This window comes from Diaphorina citri, unplaced genomic scaffold (genome assembly GCF_000475195.1).
Source record: "Diaphorina citri unplaced genomic scaffold, Diaci psyllid genome assembly version 1.1 scaffold734, whole genome shotgun sequence".
In the NCBI taxonomy this organism is placed as follows: Eukaryota; Metazoa; Arthropoda; class Insecta; order Hemiptera; family Psyllidae; genus Diaphorina; species Diaphorina citri.
This window is the reverse complement of record NW_007378167.1, coordinates 81,267-100,537: the sequence shown is the minus strand read 5'-3', so window position 1 is coordinate 100,537 and position 19,271 is coordinate 81,267. Positions and strand designations below refer to the sequence as shown.

The 19,271-nt window shown below is 35.7% G+C and overlaps 1 protein-coding gene and 1 long non-coding RNA gene across 2 annotated transcripts in view; one reads left to right on the top strand and one right to left on the bottom strand.

Moving 5' to 3' along the window:
- Positions 1-4,913, bottom strand: part of LOC103511631 (prohormone-3) — a 10,912-nt gene extending 5,999 nt beyond the window's left edge. The window contains exons 1-2 of the mRNA XM_008476357.1: positions 4,761-4,913; positions 497-617 (exon numbers count right to left, since the gene is read on the bottom strand). Of these exons, the coding sequence (XP_008474579.1) occupies positions 497-617; positions 4,761-4,913 (274 nt within the window). The remainder of the gene's footprint in view (positions 1-496; positions 618-4,760) is intronic.
- Positions 4,914-11,662: 6,749 nt separating this feature from the next.
- On the top strand, positions 11,663-18,584 carry LOC113468433. The gene is made up of 2 exons (XR_003392188.1): positions 11,663-11,770; positions 18,449-18,584. It is a non-coding gene; the product is annotated as an uncharacterized LOC113468433 (long non-coding RNA).
- Positions 18,585-19,271: the final 687 nt, after the last annotated feature.

The window sequence follows — 19,271 nt, the reverse complement described above, 5'->3', positions numbered from 1 at the left end:
AAAAACTTACCATTTGCGAGATATTAGGTGGTCTCTGTGCAAAACCACTATGACACACGGTTCAGTAAGGTGGTCTCTAGGTGAAACCACTATGACACCCGGTATAGTACAATTTTTTGGGTATACCTAAAAAACTGATTACACAAAATTCAACTGATTGGCCATAAGGAGTGCGAAAATTAGCTGACTGACCATAAGGCAATATGCAAAACGGCGGTTTACATCGTTTGGCGAAAGAAAATTTAGGAAAAGTCGTACCATTTTCCAGTAGTACAGGAAAAACCACTTTCGGGATCATAAAACTCAACTGATTGGCAATAAGAAGTACGATTCCTGTACTACTGGAAAATGGTACCACTTTTCCGAAATTTTCTTTTACAATAAAATGTACTCTTTCCACATAGCTTTTCCTGTTCAACTTACCACTCGTCTTTTCATTTCTATACACTTAAATTCTTAAAAGGAAGATTAAAAAAATTAAAGGCAGAAATCCTACCTCCGTCCACATCCACACATACTGATCCAGGACAGCAGTGTTCATTGGCTGTACATTTCTTTCCATAGCAAGGAGACTCAAGCTCGTTCTCAGCTTCTTGAAGAGATAGCACATCTGGGTCCTGGGAACACAAGTGAAATATATACTTATTAGTCAAAGCTCGAATAGACTTGAAAATAAAATAAAAAATACTTATTTAAACTTTCGAAAATGTTGACAGAATATCCTGTTGTCATAAAAAATGCATAGGGACAACATTAAGTAGAAGAGAACCCTAACACCCATATTTATGAACAAAATGCTGGCTCTCAGCAAGTGCTCAAACATCAATTCCAAACATCTTATTTATTTATTTACACGCTAAGCAGCAAGGCCATGTGTGAGGTCCAAACATCTGATTGGCCAAAATTTGTTTAAGACTGATCTGAGACCGAGAATTTTTGGTCATAAATACGGGTGTGAAAGGGACCTTGTCTTGTGAATGGTAATTTCTGTTTAATGCTGTTCATTGGTAGGTACTAACTTTTCAGTCAAACAGTTCAGTAAATGTGGTACAAAAACAGTCCCAAGATTTGACCCATACAAATAGAGATCTCACAAGTTAAATAAAAGTAAATACTTTTCTTCCTACAGGATAAGGAAAGTAAAAAGGAATTTGCACTGTGGGAATCATTTTCTTTGCGGTCAACAGTTTATTGAACTCCTAGTCTTGGAATAGAATGAATGGTGAAAATAGAAAATAAAACTCATGGTGACCAGACACTCAGACACGTATTTGGAACAGTTCGGGTTAGTAAATAATTCACCCGTCTGCAAGATGGAAAACAAAAAAGATCCCGCTATTCCCTAAGGAACAGGAGTGGAAGGGAAATTCCTGTATGATTAATAGGTGCTTTTTGTATCCCAGGTTACCAACATAAATATTAACTTAATAACCTCAGTGAGCGGGTGTCACACTAGGATCGGGCACCGGAGGTCCTAGGTTCGAGTCCCGACAGAATAGAAGTTTTTTTCGGATTGGAATACGTTTTGTAGGTACCTTGTGAGGAGAATGGAGTAGCCTATTATAGTAGTCACTTTAATCGTGTGGCGAATATTTGTGGTAAAAAGAAAATGTGTAGAGTTCATAGGAATTACCTACAGAATAGTAATGCTGTCATAACACTGATAAACACAAAAATTATCTATGAATTTATGTCGAACTTGCTCAGTAAAATTTATTCGGGGTACAATAAAATGAAAAGTCTCTCTTCTAGAGGGCTTGTTTTACAACTCTGATGGGACCACAGAACTGTAGATGAATTTTAATAGTTTTAACAACTCAAGCTAAGGGATACTTTGAAAAATGAAAGTTAATTGTAACAAAATAGGAATTTAACAACCAAAGCTGGAAGCTATTTTCAAGACGAACCTTAATTGAAATGAAGTTTGACTCTAGAACTTGAATGAAGCCAAAGGTCAAACTGTCAGGCTCACTACAAATTAAATCCTACAGAGAAAACAAACCAGAGTTTACAAACCTAATCGTGTTAGTTGTCTCTGTCTGTTTCTTCTTCTTCAATGACTACCATTCCTTCTGTGAAGAAGTACCTATTGTCAATCTTTACTAGGAATCCTAGAAGATTACACTTTTAGACTAAAATAAATAATCTCACTGGAATGAAACTGGGACGTGTGATTGTGTGATGGTGTATATGAGGGGATGAGGTGTGTGATGCGATGGTGTGGGTGGTGTGATGGGGTGTGTGGGTAATTGGGTATGGATGGTGTGTGGTGTGATTGTGTATATGGTGGGATGAGGTGTGTGGTGCGATGGTGTGTGTGTGGTGTGATTCTTCTTCTTCTTCTTCTTCTTCTTCTTCTTCTTTATCATCATCATCATCATCATCATCATCATCATCATCATCATCATCATCATCATCATCATCATCATCATCATCATCATCATCATCATCATCATCATCATCATCATCATCATCATCATCATCATCATCATCATCATCATCATCATCATCATCATCATCATCATCATCATCATCATCATCATCATCATCATCATCATCATCATCATCATCATCATCATCATCATCATCATCATCATCATCATCATCATCATCATCATCATCATCATCATCATCATCATCATCATCATCATCATCTTCTTCTTCTTCTTCTTCTTCTTCTTCTTCTTCTTCTTCTTCTTCTTCTTCTTCTTCTTCTTCCTCTTCTTCTTCTTCTTCTTCTTCTTTATTTTCTTCTTCTTCTTCTTCTTCAATAAGTTAACAGAATTTGCAAGATATGTGGAAGACTAATGGTAAGTGCTCGAGTAGACACTTCAGTATCTTCTTACGTAGCTACATTATTCCCGCCATTCACGCTCAGACTGTCTGAAAGACCGCGGTCTGTCAGACCGTCTGAAAGACCATCACGGTCTGTCAGACCGTTTGGAAGACCGCGGTCTGAAGCTTTTCCCGCCGCACAGGTTCAGATGGTCCGAGCGTGGGTGGCTGGCCTTAGGTATACCTACATTTTCCAGAAGACAATTTGGGTTTAAAAGAAAATTAAACTCTTCAGTCAGCAGAAAATTCCATTAGATAGCTTCTCCGACCCTTTGGCTTCTGTTTTGGTCAAAGTTTGCCTCTTACAGTGTAAGGCCTTACACATAGCCAGCTAAACCTATAGTCCTATAACCTATACCCTTGAAACATAGCTTGAAAACGAGTTTGCCTTTTCCGGAGGAAAAAACTATGAAATTTAAAAGCAAAAGTTTGCTAATGGATAGTCGTTCACTTGGGATTTCAAACTTGTTCGTATACGATACGAGAATTTTCGCCTGAATTTACGTGGAATTTTTTCACACCATAGCTTTTTCCAGTGGCGTCTCTTACATATGGAAGCTAGGGGAAACACCAACACCCTCTTCCTCTCTATAATATTTTTTTTCCTCATTACCCCTTAAAAAATGTACCTCGGCACTGTCTGTACCTCGGCAATGCCTATCCAAGCACGGAAGAATTTTGGTTGAAAAATTTCCGCGCTGGCCAGGATTTGAACCCAACACCTCCGGGTTGAGAGTCAGTGCTCTTGACCACTCGGCCACAGAGGTGGGCTCCTATAGCTTCCCCTTTTGAAATTCTTACTACACCACTGCCCTTAGGATGAGCAAAAAAAGGGAATTCGGAGTTTTGGGAAACTAATTATGAAAAGCAGTCATGCAGTCAGATAAATAATTGAAAGTTCAATTTGGAAATGAATTTACGAGTAGCTTTCGCTCCCAGTTTAGGACGTGGTCTAATTTGGAAAACCTCACTTTCCCAGTTTCCCTTTTCGAATTTATTTGCTTGTAAAATTGTGCGTGAAAGACCGAAAATTGGGGAACCCCATTACTTCTTGCTGTTATGTTGGTTAATGAGATGTCATGGCTTGGCTGAGATTGACTCCGCAGTTCCTGTGATTTCGTTTTGACCACCACTCCATCGAAGCAAGGAGAGGTTGGCTCATCGTTTGGGAGAATGGTTGGCCCATTGTTGGGAAATGGTTACATATGGTTGGGGAACTGTTGGCCAACGGTAGGACAGCGAGCCAACTATTTTGCCAACCACCAACATATAACGTAGGCCAACAACTAAACTTGAGGAGAACCAAGAAATAGAAAGCCGAGAGGCTGATTAGGATCGGTTTAGATTTTCGCAAAATCCTTTCTTATTGCACACCTAGACCATAAAAGGAATATCCCTACCAAATTTCAGCTTTCTAGGGGTTGTGGTTCTCGAGATAGAGCGATCAGTGTGTGAAATGTGAATGAGTGAATGGATCTTGTTCTTATAATATAAGATGAGATGTATGCCTCCCCCCCTTCATTAAATGGGTGAGAGGACATAGTATCGACTTACACTAGATATTATCGAAATTGCGTGTCCTGCCCCCCCCCCCCTTGCTGAAATCCTGGCTACGCCCTTGCCCAGTTCCCCTTGTTCAATGGTTCGTTTCTGTTAATAGATCAAGATCACTGGAACTCTTTTTTTGCTACGCATTTCGGGGCTTTGAAAGTTGGTTTCTGTTGACTGATTCCTTTCTAGATAATGCTGTCCAAATAAGGGTATTTGAATCTGCTGTCCTGAGGGCTATGTAACTGATGATGATTAGGAAAGTCATGAGTTTCAGTTCAAAAATTCTTCATGATCACAGAGCCGGGGACTCCGGGAGAATAAGATTTGATTATGGTGACACACGGAAAGTAAGTAAGCTCAAAATTTTGGCTCACCTGTAAGAATGGCTGTGCCCGGAAGCTGTGTCCTCCGTATCCCAAATTTGTGAGCATCTCCGGGCTAAACCTGTTGAAGAGACCTCCCCATGCTGAAGATGGGGTTACGCCATATTGCAGGAGCATGAACCCGCTTATGAAAAGACACAACATTGTGGCAGTCTACAGAAGATTTAGCCAACGTTTAGCATGAGAGAGAGAGAGAGAGAGAGAGAGAGAGAGAGAGAGAGAGAGAGAGACAGACAGACAGACAGATTCATCGTTCAGCGAAGAAGTCAAGGTAGGTAATAGAACAATTGTGTTAAGTGACAGAGAATGCCTGAGGCACTATGTTCGTCTAGATTGCAACTGGTGTTTCCTTTAGATTTTCCTTTTTTACTTTCTACTAGTGGTTTCTACTAAGCGAAGCTATACTATATTTTCCATCACTCTAAAGTGAAGAAAGTAAAAAATAAAATGAAAATAATAGTAAGCAAGTACCTGTCTACTTCTCTAATAATAATCTGTACACCTGCTAATGTCAGACGCTGAGGTACACAGACATTGAAATAAAAACACAGATACAAGCACCTACAATGGTATATCTGTGGTTGAAGCTAAAACTTTCATTTCCATCTCAAAGTTGAACTTTAATGGAAAGCTGTTGGATTCATACAAAAATGCACGAAGTAAGCTTTGCTTGTATACAGCTACTTTTAATTTTATTATTATAAATATTATTATTAACATTATTATTTTGTCTGAATTTTTATTTTTTTCGCTTTCCATCCACTTTCTTTTTTACTTTCTATTACTATAATTCTCATTCCTTTCTCTCCCACTCCTATTTCTTTCTTGTACTTCTCCTCTTCCTTTGTACTTTTCTCTCTTCTTCCATTCAGGTTTCACTCGTAAATAAAACGCTTTCATCCTCTTCAAGCTCAAAATTCATGATTTTTTTTTTTTTTTTTTTCTCGCTAAAAAAAACCCTTTTCCCCCTTTCAAACCAAAAAATTTATTTTTTTTTTTTTTTTTTTTTTTTTTTTTTTTACAAAAAAAACTATCCTTTACGGATATAAAAAAAAGGTAAAAAAAAAAAGTCCCACACTTTTCTGTCTTTGTGGATAGAGATACCTAGTTGGTACCACTTTACTTTACTTTTTAGCTAAATCCTCTTGAAAAAATCTCATTATTATGTAGATACTGATGTCGTTGTACCACAAGTTCAGAAGATGTCGCTCTGCTGGTTCTATTTAAACAAGTTGAGTTTTTAATGCATTTTTTTTTTCTTCTCGTTTGTTCTGGATATCATTTTAAATTTTGCATAAGTACTGAGCCAGGGCCGTATCCAGGATTTTGCTGAGGGGGGGGCCCGAGGGTCCAAACACTAATGGACGCTCAAAATTTTCAAAGTCTGACCTACAGTACAGGAGAAAAATGAAGCTCGAAGCTAGGGGAGGGGGTGGCCGGCAATTTTTCGGAGTCTGACGTACAGTAAAGGAGAAAAATGGGCCTCGAGGCCCCCCCCCCTCCCTCCCTAAATGCGGCCCTGTACTGAGGTATCTTAGGGTAGGTAAAATTAGCCTTTGTACAACACAAACTGTTTACTCCGGTACCAAGTGCGGTGAATTTTTTGACCTCACCGGGAATCGAACTTGGATTTCTTGATAGCTAGTCGCTAGGGTAGAGTGCTGTGTGCAAGTGTTGAAGGCTATGCTACACTTTGCTTTCCCTATGTATTGTTGATATAGAATATATAGATTATAGCAAAGTCCATATAGGTACCTACCTACCTATAGAAGTAGAATATTTTTATGTCTTTGTTGGTTTAAGATTGTCATGGGTTTTCGATTTTCAAAATATGAACAGATAGGTGGTATCAATAAACATTTTCAATAGAAATAAGCCTAGGTAGGTAACTCAGAATATTGAAAGTCATTTATGTTTGTTTAAAGTACTGTCCCAATCTGGCCAAGAGCTAGTTCCTAAGTGTGCTCGATTTTCCATTCATGAAAATTTTATAAATTGAAAAGATTTTATAAATTCTGTAAACCCTGGATTACAAATCCTCTTACCTATGTTTCATTTTTATTATTTTGGACATCGTTTTGGGTGTTGTTGTTGTTGTTGTTGATGATGATGTTTTCATTTTTCCTCTTTCATCGCTATTTTTTAACCGCGCTCACCAAAAACTCCAATTTTCCTACGACTTCACATAAAATATTAATCTGATTTTTTCATCTTTTAAGGCAAACTAAATTGCCTTCTCCTCATATTCTTCTACCTTATTCATCCTCGTGGTAAAATTCTCGTTAGTCTAATTTAATTAACTCTGTTCAATGATTTTGCTTTTTATCTTTACTAATCCTCTTATGATAGTTCACGATGTAATAAGGGAGTTTTCGGGTAAACCGAGGATTTCGCTCCAGGCTAATTTTATTTCAGTCTTATGGAGATTTTAGCGATCAAAAATTGATCATATCTCAGGATCGGTTTAGATTTTCGCAAAATCCTTTCTTATGTGTGCAGACCATAAAAGGAATGTTCCTACCAAATTTCAGCTTTCTAGGTGTTGTGGTTCAAGAGATAGAGCGATCAGTGTGTGAAATGTGAATGGATCTTGATTTTATAAACATGCCTCGGTGGCGTAGTGGTCAAGACGCTCGCCTGGTAAGCAGGAGGGCGTGGGTTCAATTCTAGCCGAGGTATGGGATTTTATCCTTCTTTATCTGAGAATTTGACCACATAATAATGGAGCTCTAAGGGTTAGGTGGTAGAGAACGCCTAAGGCGTTAACCTCGCCTAGTGGTTGCCTTCCACTCAAGAGTCTATTATTATTATTATTATTATTACTATAATCAGGTAGGCAGGTGTGTTCTAAAACTGACTTAAAGTCGCGTCGTAAGTACGATGTAGGCAGCAAAACTTTTTCCCCCAAGCCTCTTTATGTTATCATCAAAAAAATAACAAAATATTTTGAGGACAAATTCAAACAAACAAGATTGATGGCTGACTTTTCATCACTTATAAAATGGGGAGGAGGAGAGGAAAGATAACCCTGCAAGAGTATCTTAGAATAATAAAAAGATAAAAGGAAAAGTACCCGCCCTTTTCATGCTTCCCGTAGAATGTCCTTGAAAAGAAAAGGATTTTTCCGAGAGAACGGAAAACAAAACTGCGTGAATTTTCAGCCTCAAAAAACAAAGGTCCTCGAGAAAAACAAAAACTCGAAACATAGAAAGCCATTCAGTATTCATACGTTGAAAAATAAAAAGGTTAAAGCTCTCCAAAAGCTTCGGCACCTCAAACCCTTTTTCTCAAAACTCAACGTTCCTATGGAGTACGAGTACCTTTCCAGTTTCTGATGCCTTTGGACATTTTACCTTAGAAAGGTATTAGGTTAAGATGAGCTTGAGTGTACTCATTGCTGTAAGTACTTGAATATTGACAAGAGAAAGCGAGAAGCTTGAAAAACACTTTTTTTTCAAGTTCAGTGTAAAGTTACGAGTTAGGTGCACTTGGGAAAAAAAATATTACTTTTTTTCTGACATCTCTTTTTATGAGTGCAAAGTTAGGTACTTTCGTTTTATCCCTGGGGTTTGGGGTTAGCTACCTATTTGTCAACCTTTTTTCTAGGTTTATTCTGGTAAAAATGTGTGTAAACGCTTTTGAAGAGAACTTCATTTTAGTTAATGTTACTCGGAATTCAAGCTGTGAAAATTAGCGTCTCCACTCTTTGAGGAGGTCGATGAAAAAAGGCCCCTTTTCGGTACAGCTTTCTTCAAAAATGGCCTTTTTCAAAAGCTTCCTCATTGAATTATGTCCGTGTGCTTTAGGGGGAGAAAAATATGAAATAATTCCCATTTTTAGGTAGGATAAAGGGAATATGGATGAAAAAAAGATCAAAAGAACAAAACAAACATGCTCGGGTAGATAAAAAACAAAAATCAAGCAGGAATGAAACTTTTGCCGAAAGAAAAAAATGGGATCAAATCTCAGAGAGAGAGAGAGAGAGAGAGAGAGAGAGAGAGAGAGAGAGAGAGAGAGAGAGGAATAAAACAAACAAACCCAAGTAGGAATTTTAATGGGCTGTTTTACATATTTTTTGTCTCCACGAGAGAAAATGTCATTTGAAATGAGAGGGGACTGAACTTTGAGCTAGACAAATAGGTACACGCTTATTTTATTAAGATACTTAAAAAAAATAGAAAGTAAAAATGTATTGTCCTGAGTATTTTCTTAATGTTTTTGTTCCTTACATTTCTTACTGTTTACATTTCATTAATTTGCTTTGTTAATTTCTCCTGGTAGCTCAGGTAGATTTAGGTAAAGGTATATTTTTATTGAGAAAGCCAAATAGACGCACTGTGAATTTTCTACTTTGTTGATATCTAATTTTGAACCTTTGCACGGGATTAAAAGTAAATCCTGTGAGCTTTGTTCCAAAATAAAATTCATTCTTATGTAGGTACTGAGATCTTTTGTACGAATGTGTGCTGGTTCATGTCCCACGAACTAATTCTGTATCTAAAGTAGGTAGATTATTGGTATAGTTAGATAGTCACTCATTGATATAACTGTTTCACAGATGGCTCTCAGAACTGTTCAGGAGGGGGTTGTCCTCCCAGGGGCAACAACTGTTCCGGAGGTAACTGCAGTAGACCTCCTCAAAGAAGCATGGGCAACTGTAGAGGAGGACAATGTAGCGGAGGTGGCTGTCGAAGATAGATCTCGGAAATCCCCCTGGTTACATTTCCAGACGATAAGTCAATTCTTTCTTCCGTAAAAATACTTTCATCTTATCTTCTTCTTGAAATAAAAATATTTTGATGTCGGTTCCCTGCAAAGTTGTCTAAATTCTCGAAAAAAGTATTTGTTCGTATTACGATTTCTAAAAAATCGGAAATGGAATATTTCAAAATATTGGGGTTTATCGGAATTTTATTTTACTAGTGACCAGATTTTATTTTTGTTCGTTTGATTTGTGTTCGTTTTTGGTTTGATAAGAGTTTATTTTATGTTGATGTTGACCTAATAATGCTTGAGGATTTTACGGTCGAATGATTTTAGATTAGGGAGATAGCAATCTTTAAATGATTATTATTCTTTGATTGATATTTGTGTGGATGTTTTATGATTTTGTCAAAATTAAGAGAGGTATATTTGATTATTTTTGTTTAATAAAATATAGGTATTGTTGTACGTTGTGTACTTTACATATATTTTCGTTTGTTTGTTTTTCCCCCTCTCTACTTGAAGTTTTATTTTTCCAGTATTATGCCTCTTGCTAATATTTCTGCTGTGAGGCTGATTAGGAACTGTAATATAGTGGGAAATTAATGAAAAAGAGTGATGAAAAGTCACTTCACCTTGAAACTATGAAAGGTCTTTCAGATTTTTCCTCCGACAATTTCGTCGATCAAGCTCAAGAAAATGAGTTCGCTCATTATTATTCCAGCGTTTTCTTCCCTTCTTTTTATCCTACTTTTTCCTCCTATAACATCACCTCAGGGATGAAAACCGGAACCTTTGTTCTCAACAGCGCACGGTAAGTATCATGAGAGTTGAGAAAAATAATCAACCATGCACAGAAGGTCTGGGATTTTTTTTTTTTTTAATAAAACGGAAGTCTGGCGAAAGAAAAAGGTAATTTTCCTCCCCGGGCAAAATTTCAAATTAGGTTTCATAAAATCCGTAAAATGTGAGGGATATAAAGTATCAACAGAAATTTTACTATTATAAACATTTTCGGGACAGGCAAGAAGGGTGGGAGATTGAAGATAATGAAATTTTCAGCTCCGAGCTCCAGCCGAAAATGGAATTTGTGCTGAAAAAAAAATGAGGAAATGATGCTACCCGTAATACCTATGAAAATTAATCGTTTGAAAATAATTTTATTAAAATGAATGAATTCAGGTATGAAATAAGTTAGGTAGAAAGAAAATTAAGAGCAATAATTAATCCCTTTCATACTTTCCCAACTTTTATACAATGAGCATTACCTAATAAAATAATAGGGAAAACAATTAAACTAAGTAATAATGAATGTAGTTTTTGAAAGGAACGAAGTTTTTGTGGCTTTTTGTTTTAATTGGGTCGAGTTGTATAGTTTAAGTAGCTACCTAACCTAATAAACAGTTGAAACACAAACAATTTGTGTCCCAAATAACCCACAAACCCTAGTCCCCTGAATCCCAACCTTTATTTCGAACTTGAAAAGTAAAAGTGACAAAAGCTCTCACATTTCTCTCACGGAAATTTTTTGTTAAACTTACTCTCAGATATCTATGTTTACCTATTTCATTTCCACTGATTATATTCCCACGTGCATTAGAAAAAACCTTTTTTATTGTTTCAAACTTTCATATCCTCAAAAAAGCTTTTCCCCGACTTTGATTCCATTTAATCCTTTACGACAAACTTTCTGTAACAGATTTTTTTTAAACGTCAAATCCCCATTTTTTCTACCTGAACAATGGAAAATGTCAAAAGTTAGAAAATAATAGAACGTTTATACCTTGTACTTTTATTTACTTGATAAAAATCTAAACGGAGGCAGTGAGTTATGGGGAAGGAGGTTTATTTACGAGACAGTTCATGTGTTACACTCGTAAGCCTGAAAGTACTAATATTTCAGAGTTGATTATAGTCAACCTGTCTTTAGGTTATTGTTTTTACACTTATCACCTACGTATGATCTATGATTCCTTTTATAAAACTTTGTTGATTGAAACAGGCCTTTCCGGAGATCGTATTAAGATGTATTGTGTAGCGGGTATAAGAGCCATAGGTATATACCGTTTTGAAAGTATAGTTGTAGGTCTGTAGGTACTTTCAATGAGATAGTTTTTTGAAGTGCACCTAGGAAAGATTTAAATTTATCAATAGGTCCATACAAGCCTAATCAGATGAAAGTCAAGTTGACATTACATTGTAAAATTATCATCATTTATTTTAACGTCTATAGATAAGACTTTATTCTACCGAAGTTCGTGAAAGCCTGAGGAACGAGGAACACTACCAAAACCACAGTAAGATTTTGTTCCTTTTTTTCGCTAATTTTTGATCTTTTCTTTCGCATTTAATTGATTTTTCTTCTTATTTGTGTGAGTATATTTAAATACTAGCTGAATTCCGTCGCTTCGCTCCGGAATCCCGTTCATCCCGAGGCATGGCCAAACTTGTAGAAAAGGCATGGCCGTACTTGTAGAAAATAATAAAAAAATACGGTCGCGCTGCGCGCTCCCTATTAGCTGCATAGTTATCAAACTAAAAATATAAACGAAACTCAAAATGTTGGTCGAGAGCGGAACATTTCTCTCCCGCAGTCTCTGCACTCTTCTGGACGACGAGATTTCTTAAAACCATGTAAAAAAAAAAAAAAAAAAAAATGTCACCAACCTTTGAAACTTTCGAGCATTTGGTATCCGACTGTACTCAAAGGGGTTTTCTTGTATTATTATTACCACCAAGCTTTGCACATAGGAAACACGCAAAGGTGTTTTTCTTTTGTGGAAATAATTCAAAAGTATGGGGGGGGTGGATATTTTGCTTTAGGTCAGGGGCGGAGTAACAGGTGGTTACTAGGGGGGGATTGTGGCCTTTACTCAGTGAAGAAGAAGAAGAAGAAGAAGAAGAAGAAGAAGAAGAAGAAGAAGAAGAAGAAGAAGAAGATATTTTTCCAGGTTTGAAAATTAATAGAGGAAATTTCTCCCTGTGAGAAATAGGGAGGGCAGTTCAATTTTTATTTATTTCAGAAATTTGAATACCCAGGTATTAGGTACTCCGTAGAAATCTTTCGCTTTTTTCGGCAACCACACGCTACTGATTTATGTTTCAAAGTTATTGTTTTCAAATTGTGCACCCACAATATTAGCAACAAGCTTTTTTCCCCGAACACTTTGAACTGCTGCCTTCAAGTAAACGTTTATAAATTCTTCAAAAGAGGTTACCTACTTTTTGAAATTTACATTTTGTTGATAAAAGGCGTTTATGTTGGCTTTTGCGTTGCGGTCATTTTTTCCGAAATTCTATCACGCCTAGGTATACCTATACCTACCTACCTACCTATTAAGGTCTGCCTTAATTTGTTAAGAGTAACAGGGCGTTAAACACAAACCTTTTTAGAAAATTTGAAGAAAAAAAAGTGAAAGTTCAATTTTTAGCTTTCATATTTTTCTTTCACAATTACATATCATGATGGTAATGGTGCATTGCCTGGCATTGTACCATTTCTTCATTTTCCACTATTATCACCTGAAAATAGCAAAAGGAAGATACGACTTATGTTCAAATACATTGGTACTATTTAGTAGCTGTGGAAGCGTAGTAATAGTATGCGTACCTACATAGGTGCAAAGTCAGGAAAATTTCCAGAGTGACACCTCTTTTAGAGGAGAAAGAGGAAAAAAGTTCCAAAAAAAAAAAAAAAAAAAAAATGCGGCCCGCGGCCAACAATTTAAGGTCCAATGTGGCCCGCGGTCACCTTGAGTTTGTACACCCCTGTCCTAGGTAAATAATAAGGTAAGTAATTTGATCGGCTAAAATTGTTATTTTTCTGTGTGTCGTTGGGAAATTTTAATGGGATTTAATAATAATTCAAATTTCAATGACCGATTCAGACAAAAGATGGTGGTTCAAGTTTGGAATTAATGACAAAGAGACAGGGAAAACACTCTTAATTTTTTTTGAGCGAAATATTTTACTGTAGAAACTACAGAAAGACATAGTAGTTATCAATAATAAAAATGTTTTTGCCAGCCTAGTTAGCTTGGTTGGTCTGCCTTGTAAGCGCTAGGCCACGGGTTCGATTCCCGCTCGGGGTGGATTTTATCCTGATCGGATAATGTTCGTTCTCAGAACGGCTGGCTTTCTCCTTTCCTGTCTTCCTTCTCTCTTATATTTCATTTGTCAAACATCTTTTTTAAAAAAAAAAAAAAACGTTATACTTGATTAATTTATTGTTTGAATTTCATGTTATAGGATTGAGATCGGTGGTTATTCTTGAGTTTGAAAGGAACAAATGTGTCGTAGTACTACGTACTATTTCATAGTTTTCACAATACCCGCAAGACTTTATGTATTTTATTAATACTTACGAGGAAGTGTACTCTAAAGCTATAGTTAGTAGTATAGTAGTGTACGAGAGAAGTAATATTTGCATATGAATTTATCCTTACCCCCAGGCTAACTATTCAGGGACCTATTCTACAAAGGTGTCATTGAAATAAACGCTCGTATTATGAAACGAATGTGGAAAAAAGTTATGGCTATTATTAAAATAAGTGCAGGGTTCTGTAAACTTGAAAAGTCTGATATCTCTATAAGTATCAAGTAGGTATCTGTGTTTCAGGATTAAAATTATCTATCCTTAAAGTATCAATAAAATAACGGGTATACTTATCTACCTACAGAATTGTGTTGACCTTTAAGAGTTTTTAGTTTTACTGCACAGATAATTGTATTTCTACTTTATTATTGATGTTGTTATAGGTAATACTCATAATTATTGCTTTTTCTTGCATACAGTCCATCGGTAACCCAAATAGGTTGTACGAGTAGTAGGACAATTATTCGAGTAAATAGGTATTAGTGTTTCTCATTTTTTCTTTTTCTTTTGACGTAAAAAATAAAATTACTTATTTATTCTTGTATGAATAAACTATTATTTTTGTAAGTAGTGACTATTTTTGGAGAAATCTCAAAGTTGCTGTCCAACAAAAACAACTATTTTAGGGACCGCGTATTTGATCAAATTGATAGTAGAACCATTTTTACTAAAATTGTCCACCGTAGGGGATAAGATCCATAAAGGTAGGTATTTTATTCTGTTTTAAATAGGTAAGTGTTTTACTCACACTTACAAAACCTGTGTTATTAATAAAAGACCAGGAAAAGGTAAAATAAAAAACAAAATTTCAACTAATTGAAGGCTAGAACAAAATGAAAAATTAAATGACTACAAATAGAAATAAATTTAATAGACATAATTGAAAATAATATAAAATACAAGTACTATAAAGCATAGCAAATACTTCGATAAACTTACTTTATTTTTTTCCTGCTCAATTTGTCGGACCGATCCAAACTTTGTTACTTGTTCCGCGTTAAAGTTGTACTAGTCGCAGTGAAATGCAAAAGGATGTGGAAAGCTTTTTCGTATACTTTTTTTTTACACTTTCGCTTGCGCATCCTTGCTTTCATATTGATTTTGAGGACATTTTTCTGCCGTTTTCCTCGTTTATAAGCTTTTACGTGTACGTTTTTATCCGAGAAAAAAGGTGCCTATACCTATGATTTGACATTTGATGATCTTTAATTGACCATTTCCATTACGTAACATTTTGAAGATAATTAAGGTAATTATTTACCTATTTATTAGAATTATTTACCTATAAACCATTTGACAGGAACTGAACCACTTAAATGTACGATAATAATCATTTATTTAATCGGTTGATAATTTCATAGAGGTAGGTCAATCATAAAATAATATTGTACTCTGCATGTTGCATACTTACTAAAATACCAGGCGTTCACACCTTTTTCTGTCTTATAAAATTGTCAGCAACGGGTATACCTAACTATTTCTTTATTAATTTGTGAATTTCGTACTTTGAAAATGTTATACCTTTGTAATATCTAACTGATGTATGGGCCACTTTTGAGAGCTCCTTATGCCAAATTTGCCATATAAAATGCAAAAACATAGAGATTACAATAAAAACCACACAATTTCATCTTTTTATTGAGTTCTGACTTGAGATAATAGGTAAATATAATATGCAGATATTGCAGATGTTTCCGGGAAAAAATATGAATCCTTCGGGACAAAAACTAGATCTGGTATCTTTTGAGGGGTAAAAATTATTTATAGTTCACAAGGCGACAGTCAAGACGAGTTTACTTACCTCGACTACCAACACTATGAACTACGGTAGTAAAGCACCATGAACTACGGTAGTAAAGCACTATGAACTACGGTAGTAAAGCACTATGAACTACGGTAGTAAAGCACTATGAACTACGGTAGTAAAACACTATGAACTACGGTAGTAAAACACTATGAACTACGGTAGTATAGCACCATGAACTACTTTGGTACGTATATCTAGTTTTTTTTTTTTTACCATTGTGCAATGTGCACATTTATACTAGCTTTTTCTTTTAATTCGTTTTTATAGTAGTTAGGTAGGTATCTAGGTATTTTTTTAGGTGAGTATTTGTAATAGTATACTGCTACCTGTTACTCTGTGTGCCATCTACTGTAACTATACTAACAACAGTGTAGGTACTTGGTACAGCAAACATCTCGAGCCATTCAAAGGGACAACAACTCCAGCTTCATGAGTACGTTGTCCTCTGGAAACACTTTAGCATGAAGTGTTTTATTTGTACAAAATAAATGAAATAGAAAGTGAAAAAATCCACCCGAGAAGGGTTCCGAGCCGAGGATCATTCTGGAAATTTCAAGCACCCAAGCACCTTCCCATGTTGGAACTTCAGTATGTAACTACATATATGTAGGCACTAAAAGTATACAGTTACTAAAATAAATACTCCAATTACAAGGCTAAAGCTCCTGACCACTTGGGTAAAAACGACGTATCGATTATGTCTTTTTTTTTTGCCAGCCTAGTTAGCTTTTAGGGTAGAGCGTCTGCCTTGTAAGCGCTAGGTCGTGGGTTTGATTCCCACCCGGGGCGGACTTAATCCTAAACAGATAAGGTTCGTTCTCGGAACGGCTGGCTTTCTCCTATCCTGTCCTTATTCCCTCGATTTTGGGACGATAAGACCTTAGCAGAAACAGTTCCCTCTAGCGAACCTTTTCAAAAACCTCTCTTTTTTCCAAGTTAGATAGTCAGTTAAAATGATAGCACTAAACTAAATGAACTAACGAGGTCTAGAGGAGAGTCGTTATAAAGTTTTGACTTTAAAGAGAAACTAAACTTACAAGACCATTCTTAACAAGAATCATGCTTTTATGTAACTTGGAAGTTGACAACTTAATAGAAAAGTTGAAAATGTAAATAAACGATCAAAAGAACGAAAAAAAGCTAAAGTTTGTGTCCTAGGTATGCTGTGATTTTTTTTTCTTTGATTCTAAAAATGTCTGCTTATTTTATTTACTTTTATTATTTTTAGTGAAAATAAATGAATAGAAATCTAGATAGGTAGGTACATAGTTTTCCCCCTTTACGCTGAGCTGTAGGGTATAAAAATATAATAATACCTTTTGTCTCTCCATCACAATAGCTAGTAATGGTATAATTATTATCAGAATTATACAAGATTAATTTTCCGTCAGGAATACCGGAGGAAAGAAGATTAATTTTGTTCAGGAAAAAAAGAAGATTATATGTAGAGTGAAAATTTCATAAAGCGAAGTACGTAAAACATTTCTCATTTTTTATTTAATTATATTGAACAACATTGTCTCAAGAGGGGGTAAATCAAGACATTGTTAATTTTATAAAATATTAAACTGTCGAAAATTAGGAAAGCGATTGGAAAATTATTTCCTTAGGTACTATAACACCGGTTGTAGTGTGGGAGTTTGTTTAAATTCAATAGGTACCATAAGGTTGTGGTCATGTACCGGGTTAGGCCTGGTTATTATTATTATTATTATTATTATCATCTTCAAAGGTTGCAATGGAGACTTACGACTAAAACAGGGGTTTCCAACTTCCATGTGTATGCGGGCCACATGCTACATTGGGACTATTGGGAGGTACTTCGCGGAGTGGTTTGGGACTGGTTTTTCTTTTCTATTTCGGAGACGTCTTGTTCAAAACTGAGTGAATACATACTCGGGTATTTCTTGGAAGAAAATGTTAGTTTTTTCTTCAGACTCTAGTTGAGTCTACCCAAGCTTATCGGGACATTCTCGCGAAAACGTTTCGTCAGGTTCCACAAGGGTAGACAAAATCCCTAAATGAGCCACTCAGTACTTGGAAGTAATGAGCATCAACAATTCAGGATATACCTGCTCTATGCTGTAGTAAAATGAAACGGAAATGCATAAGGTAGCTTGGGAAATGGTGTGGCTGCTGGGAATACTCACAACTCCAAGTTATTATAATAAGGATGTGATTAATTATGTAAAGGAAAGAAAAAGATGAACTAATGGAAAATGCAAATCTAGCGTTTTCCCTTTGCGCTTTTCCGGGGGTATGTTTGTTGCGCTGAAAATACCCATTAGGTACCTTTGTAGGATGTCTAAAACTGTTGGTATAATGGAACAACTTGTTCTAAGTTGACAGTCTAAATAAAGCACTACATATACTTACGAGTATACTTATTATCAGCAATATCTGCACTCGCAAGAGACCTTGAAATTCTAGGGTTCAATTGCCAACGAAACGGACAAATTAAAGAAAGAAGAAGAAAACCAAAAATAAAAATGAAATGCGCTTTTTGGAATGAAGTCGCAATTTTTCCAAGATTTCTTTTTGATATTTTTTGCTAGAGTAAACTTCATTTAAAAGGATTTAAATAAAACTAAACGGCTTGGTATCATTATTTCTTATTTTTCCAGTTTTCTCTTCAAACTAGGAAAATAACTAATAAATTTTATTCTTGTCTCTTTAAAATACATGACAATGTTACCTTTGTTAAAGTTACCTTGTCATTTGAACAAACATTCTAAAACCTTTTGTTATTACAGCTGATGTGAGTATAACATAATGATTTTTGTTATGTTTCAGGCATTAGATAGCATTGTCCCATATTTATCAGAGTCATTATGAGTTGTAGAAATGGTCAATGTAACATGGGAGGAGGTGGCTACAATTATAACTCTGGGAATTGTGTTGGCGGCAATTGTCCACCCAGAAACCCGGGAAATTGCGTAGGCGGCAACTGTCCGCCCAGAAATTGTAAGTACCTATCTAGTATTTTTTACTCTCACTGACCTTGGCTATTTTAGAAACCTCTGGTCTTCAGAGGTTGGATGGCCTTACTAATCCCGCCCTTGATTAAGATATTTTGTACCTAGATTTTTTTACTTTCTATTATTTTCATTATTACTTTCTTATTATTATTTTGCCTCTCTCATTTTATTTGTTACTCTATTATTTGTGTTCTTTTATTGTTTTTTACAATATAACAAGTGACTTTATTTGTTGTTGGTCCATTCTTAGACGTTTTTAATACATCAGCCTTTGCACATAATTCCAAAGCTCGTTTAACATGAGACGGTAGACCCCGAAGATTAACCAAGTAGGTAAAAGTATACAATGAGTCCAGTCATACCGATTACATTTTACATTGTAATGTTTCGACCTTGGTAGTACAAATACCACAATGTACTAAGTCTTGCGTCGGGGTAACATATTGAGGTAAACTCTCACGTATTTCCTATTCAGCATTTTATATTTTACGATATAAAAATTCAAATGGCGAAACAATATTTCAAAAAGCGGGGATCAATATAATGTACCTGGATTATGTATTCCAGGCCTTTAAGTCCTTGATCTGGATTGATTTGTCTTGAGGAAATTTTTTGTTTATTTACATATTTATTTTTGA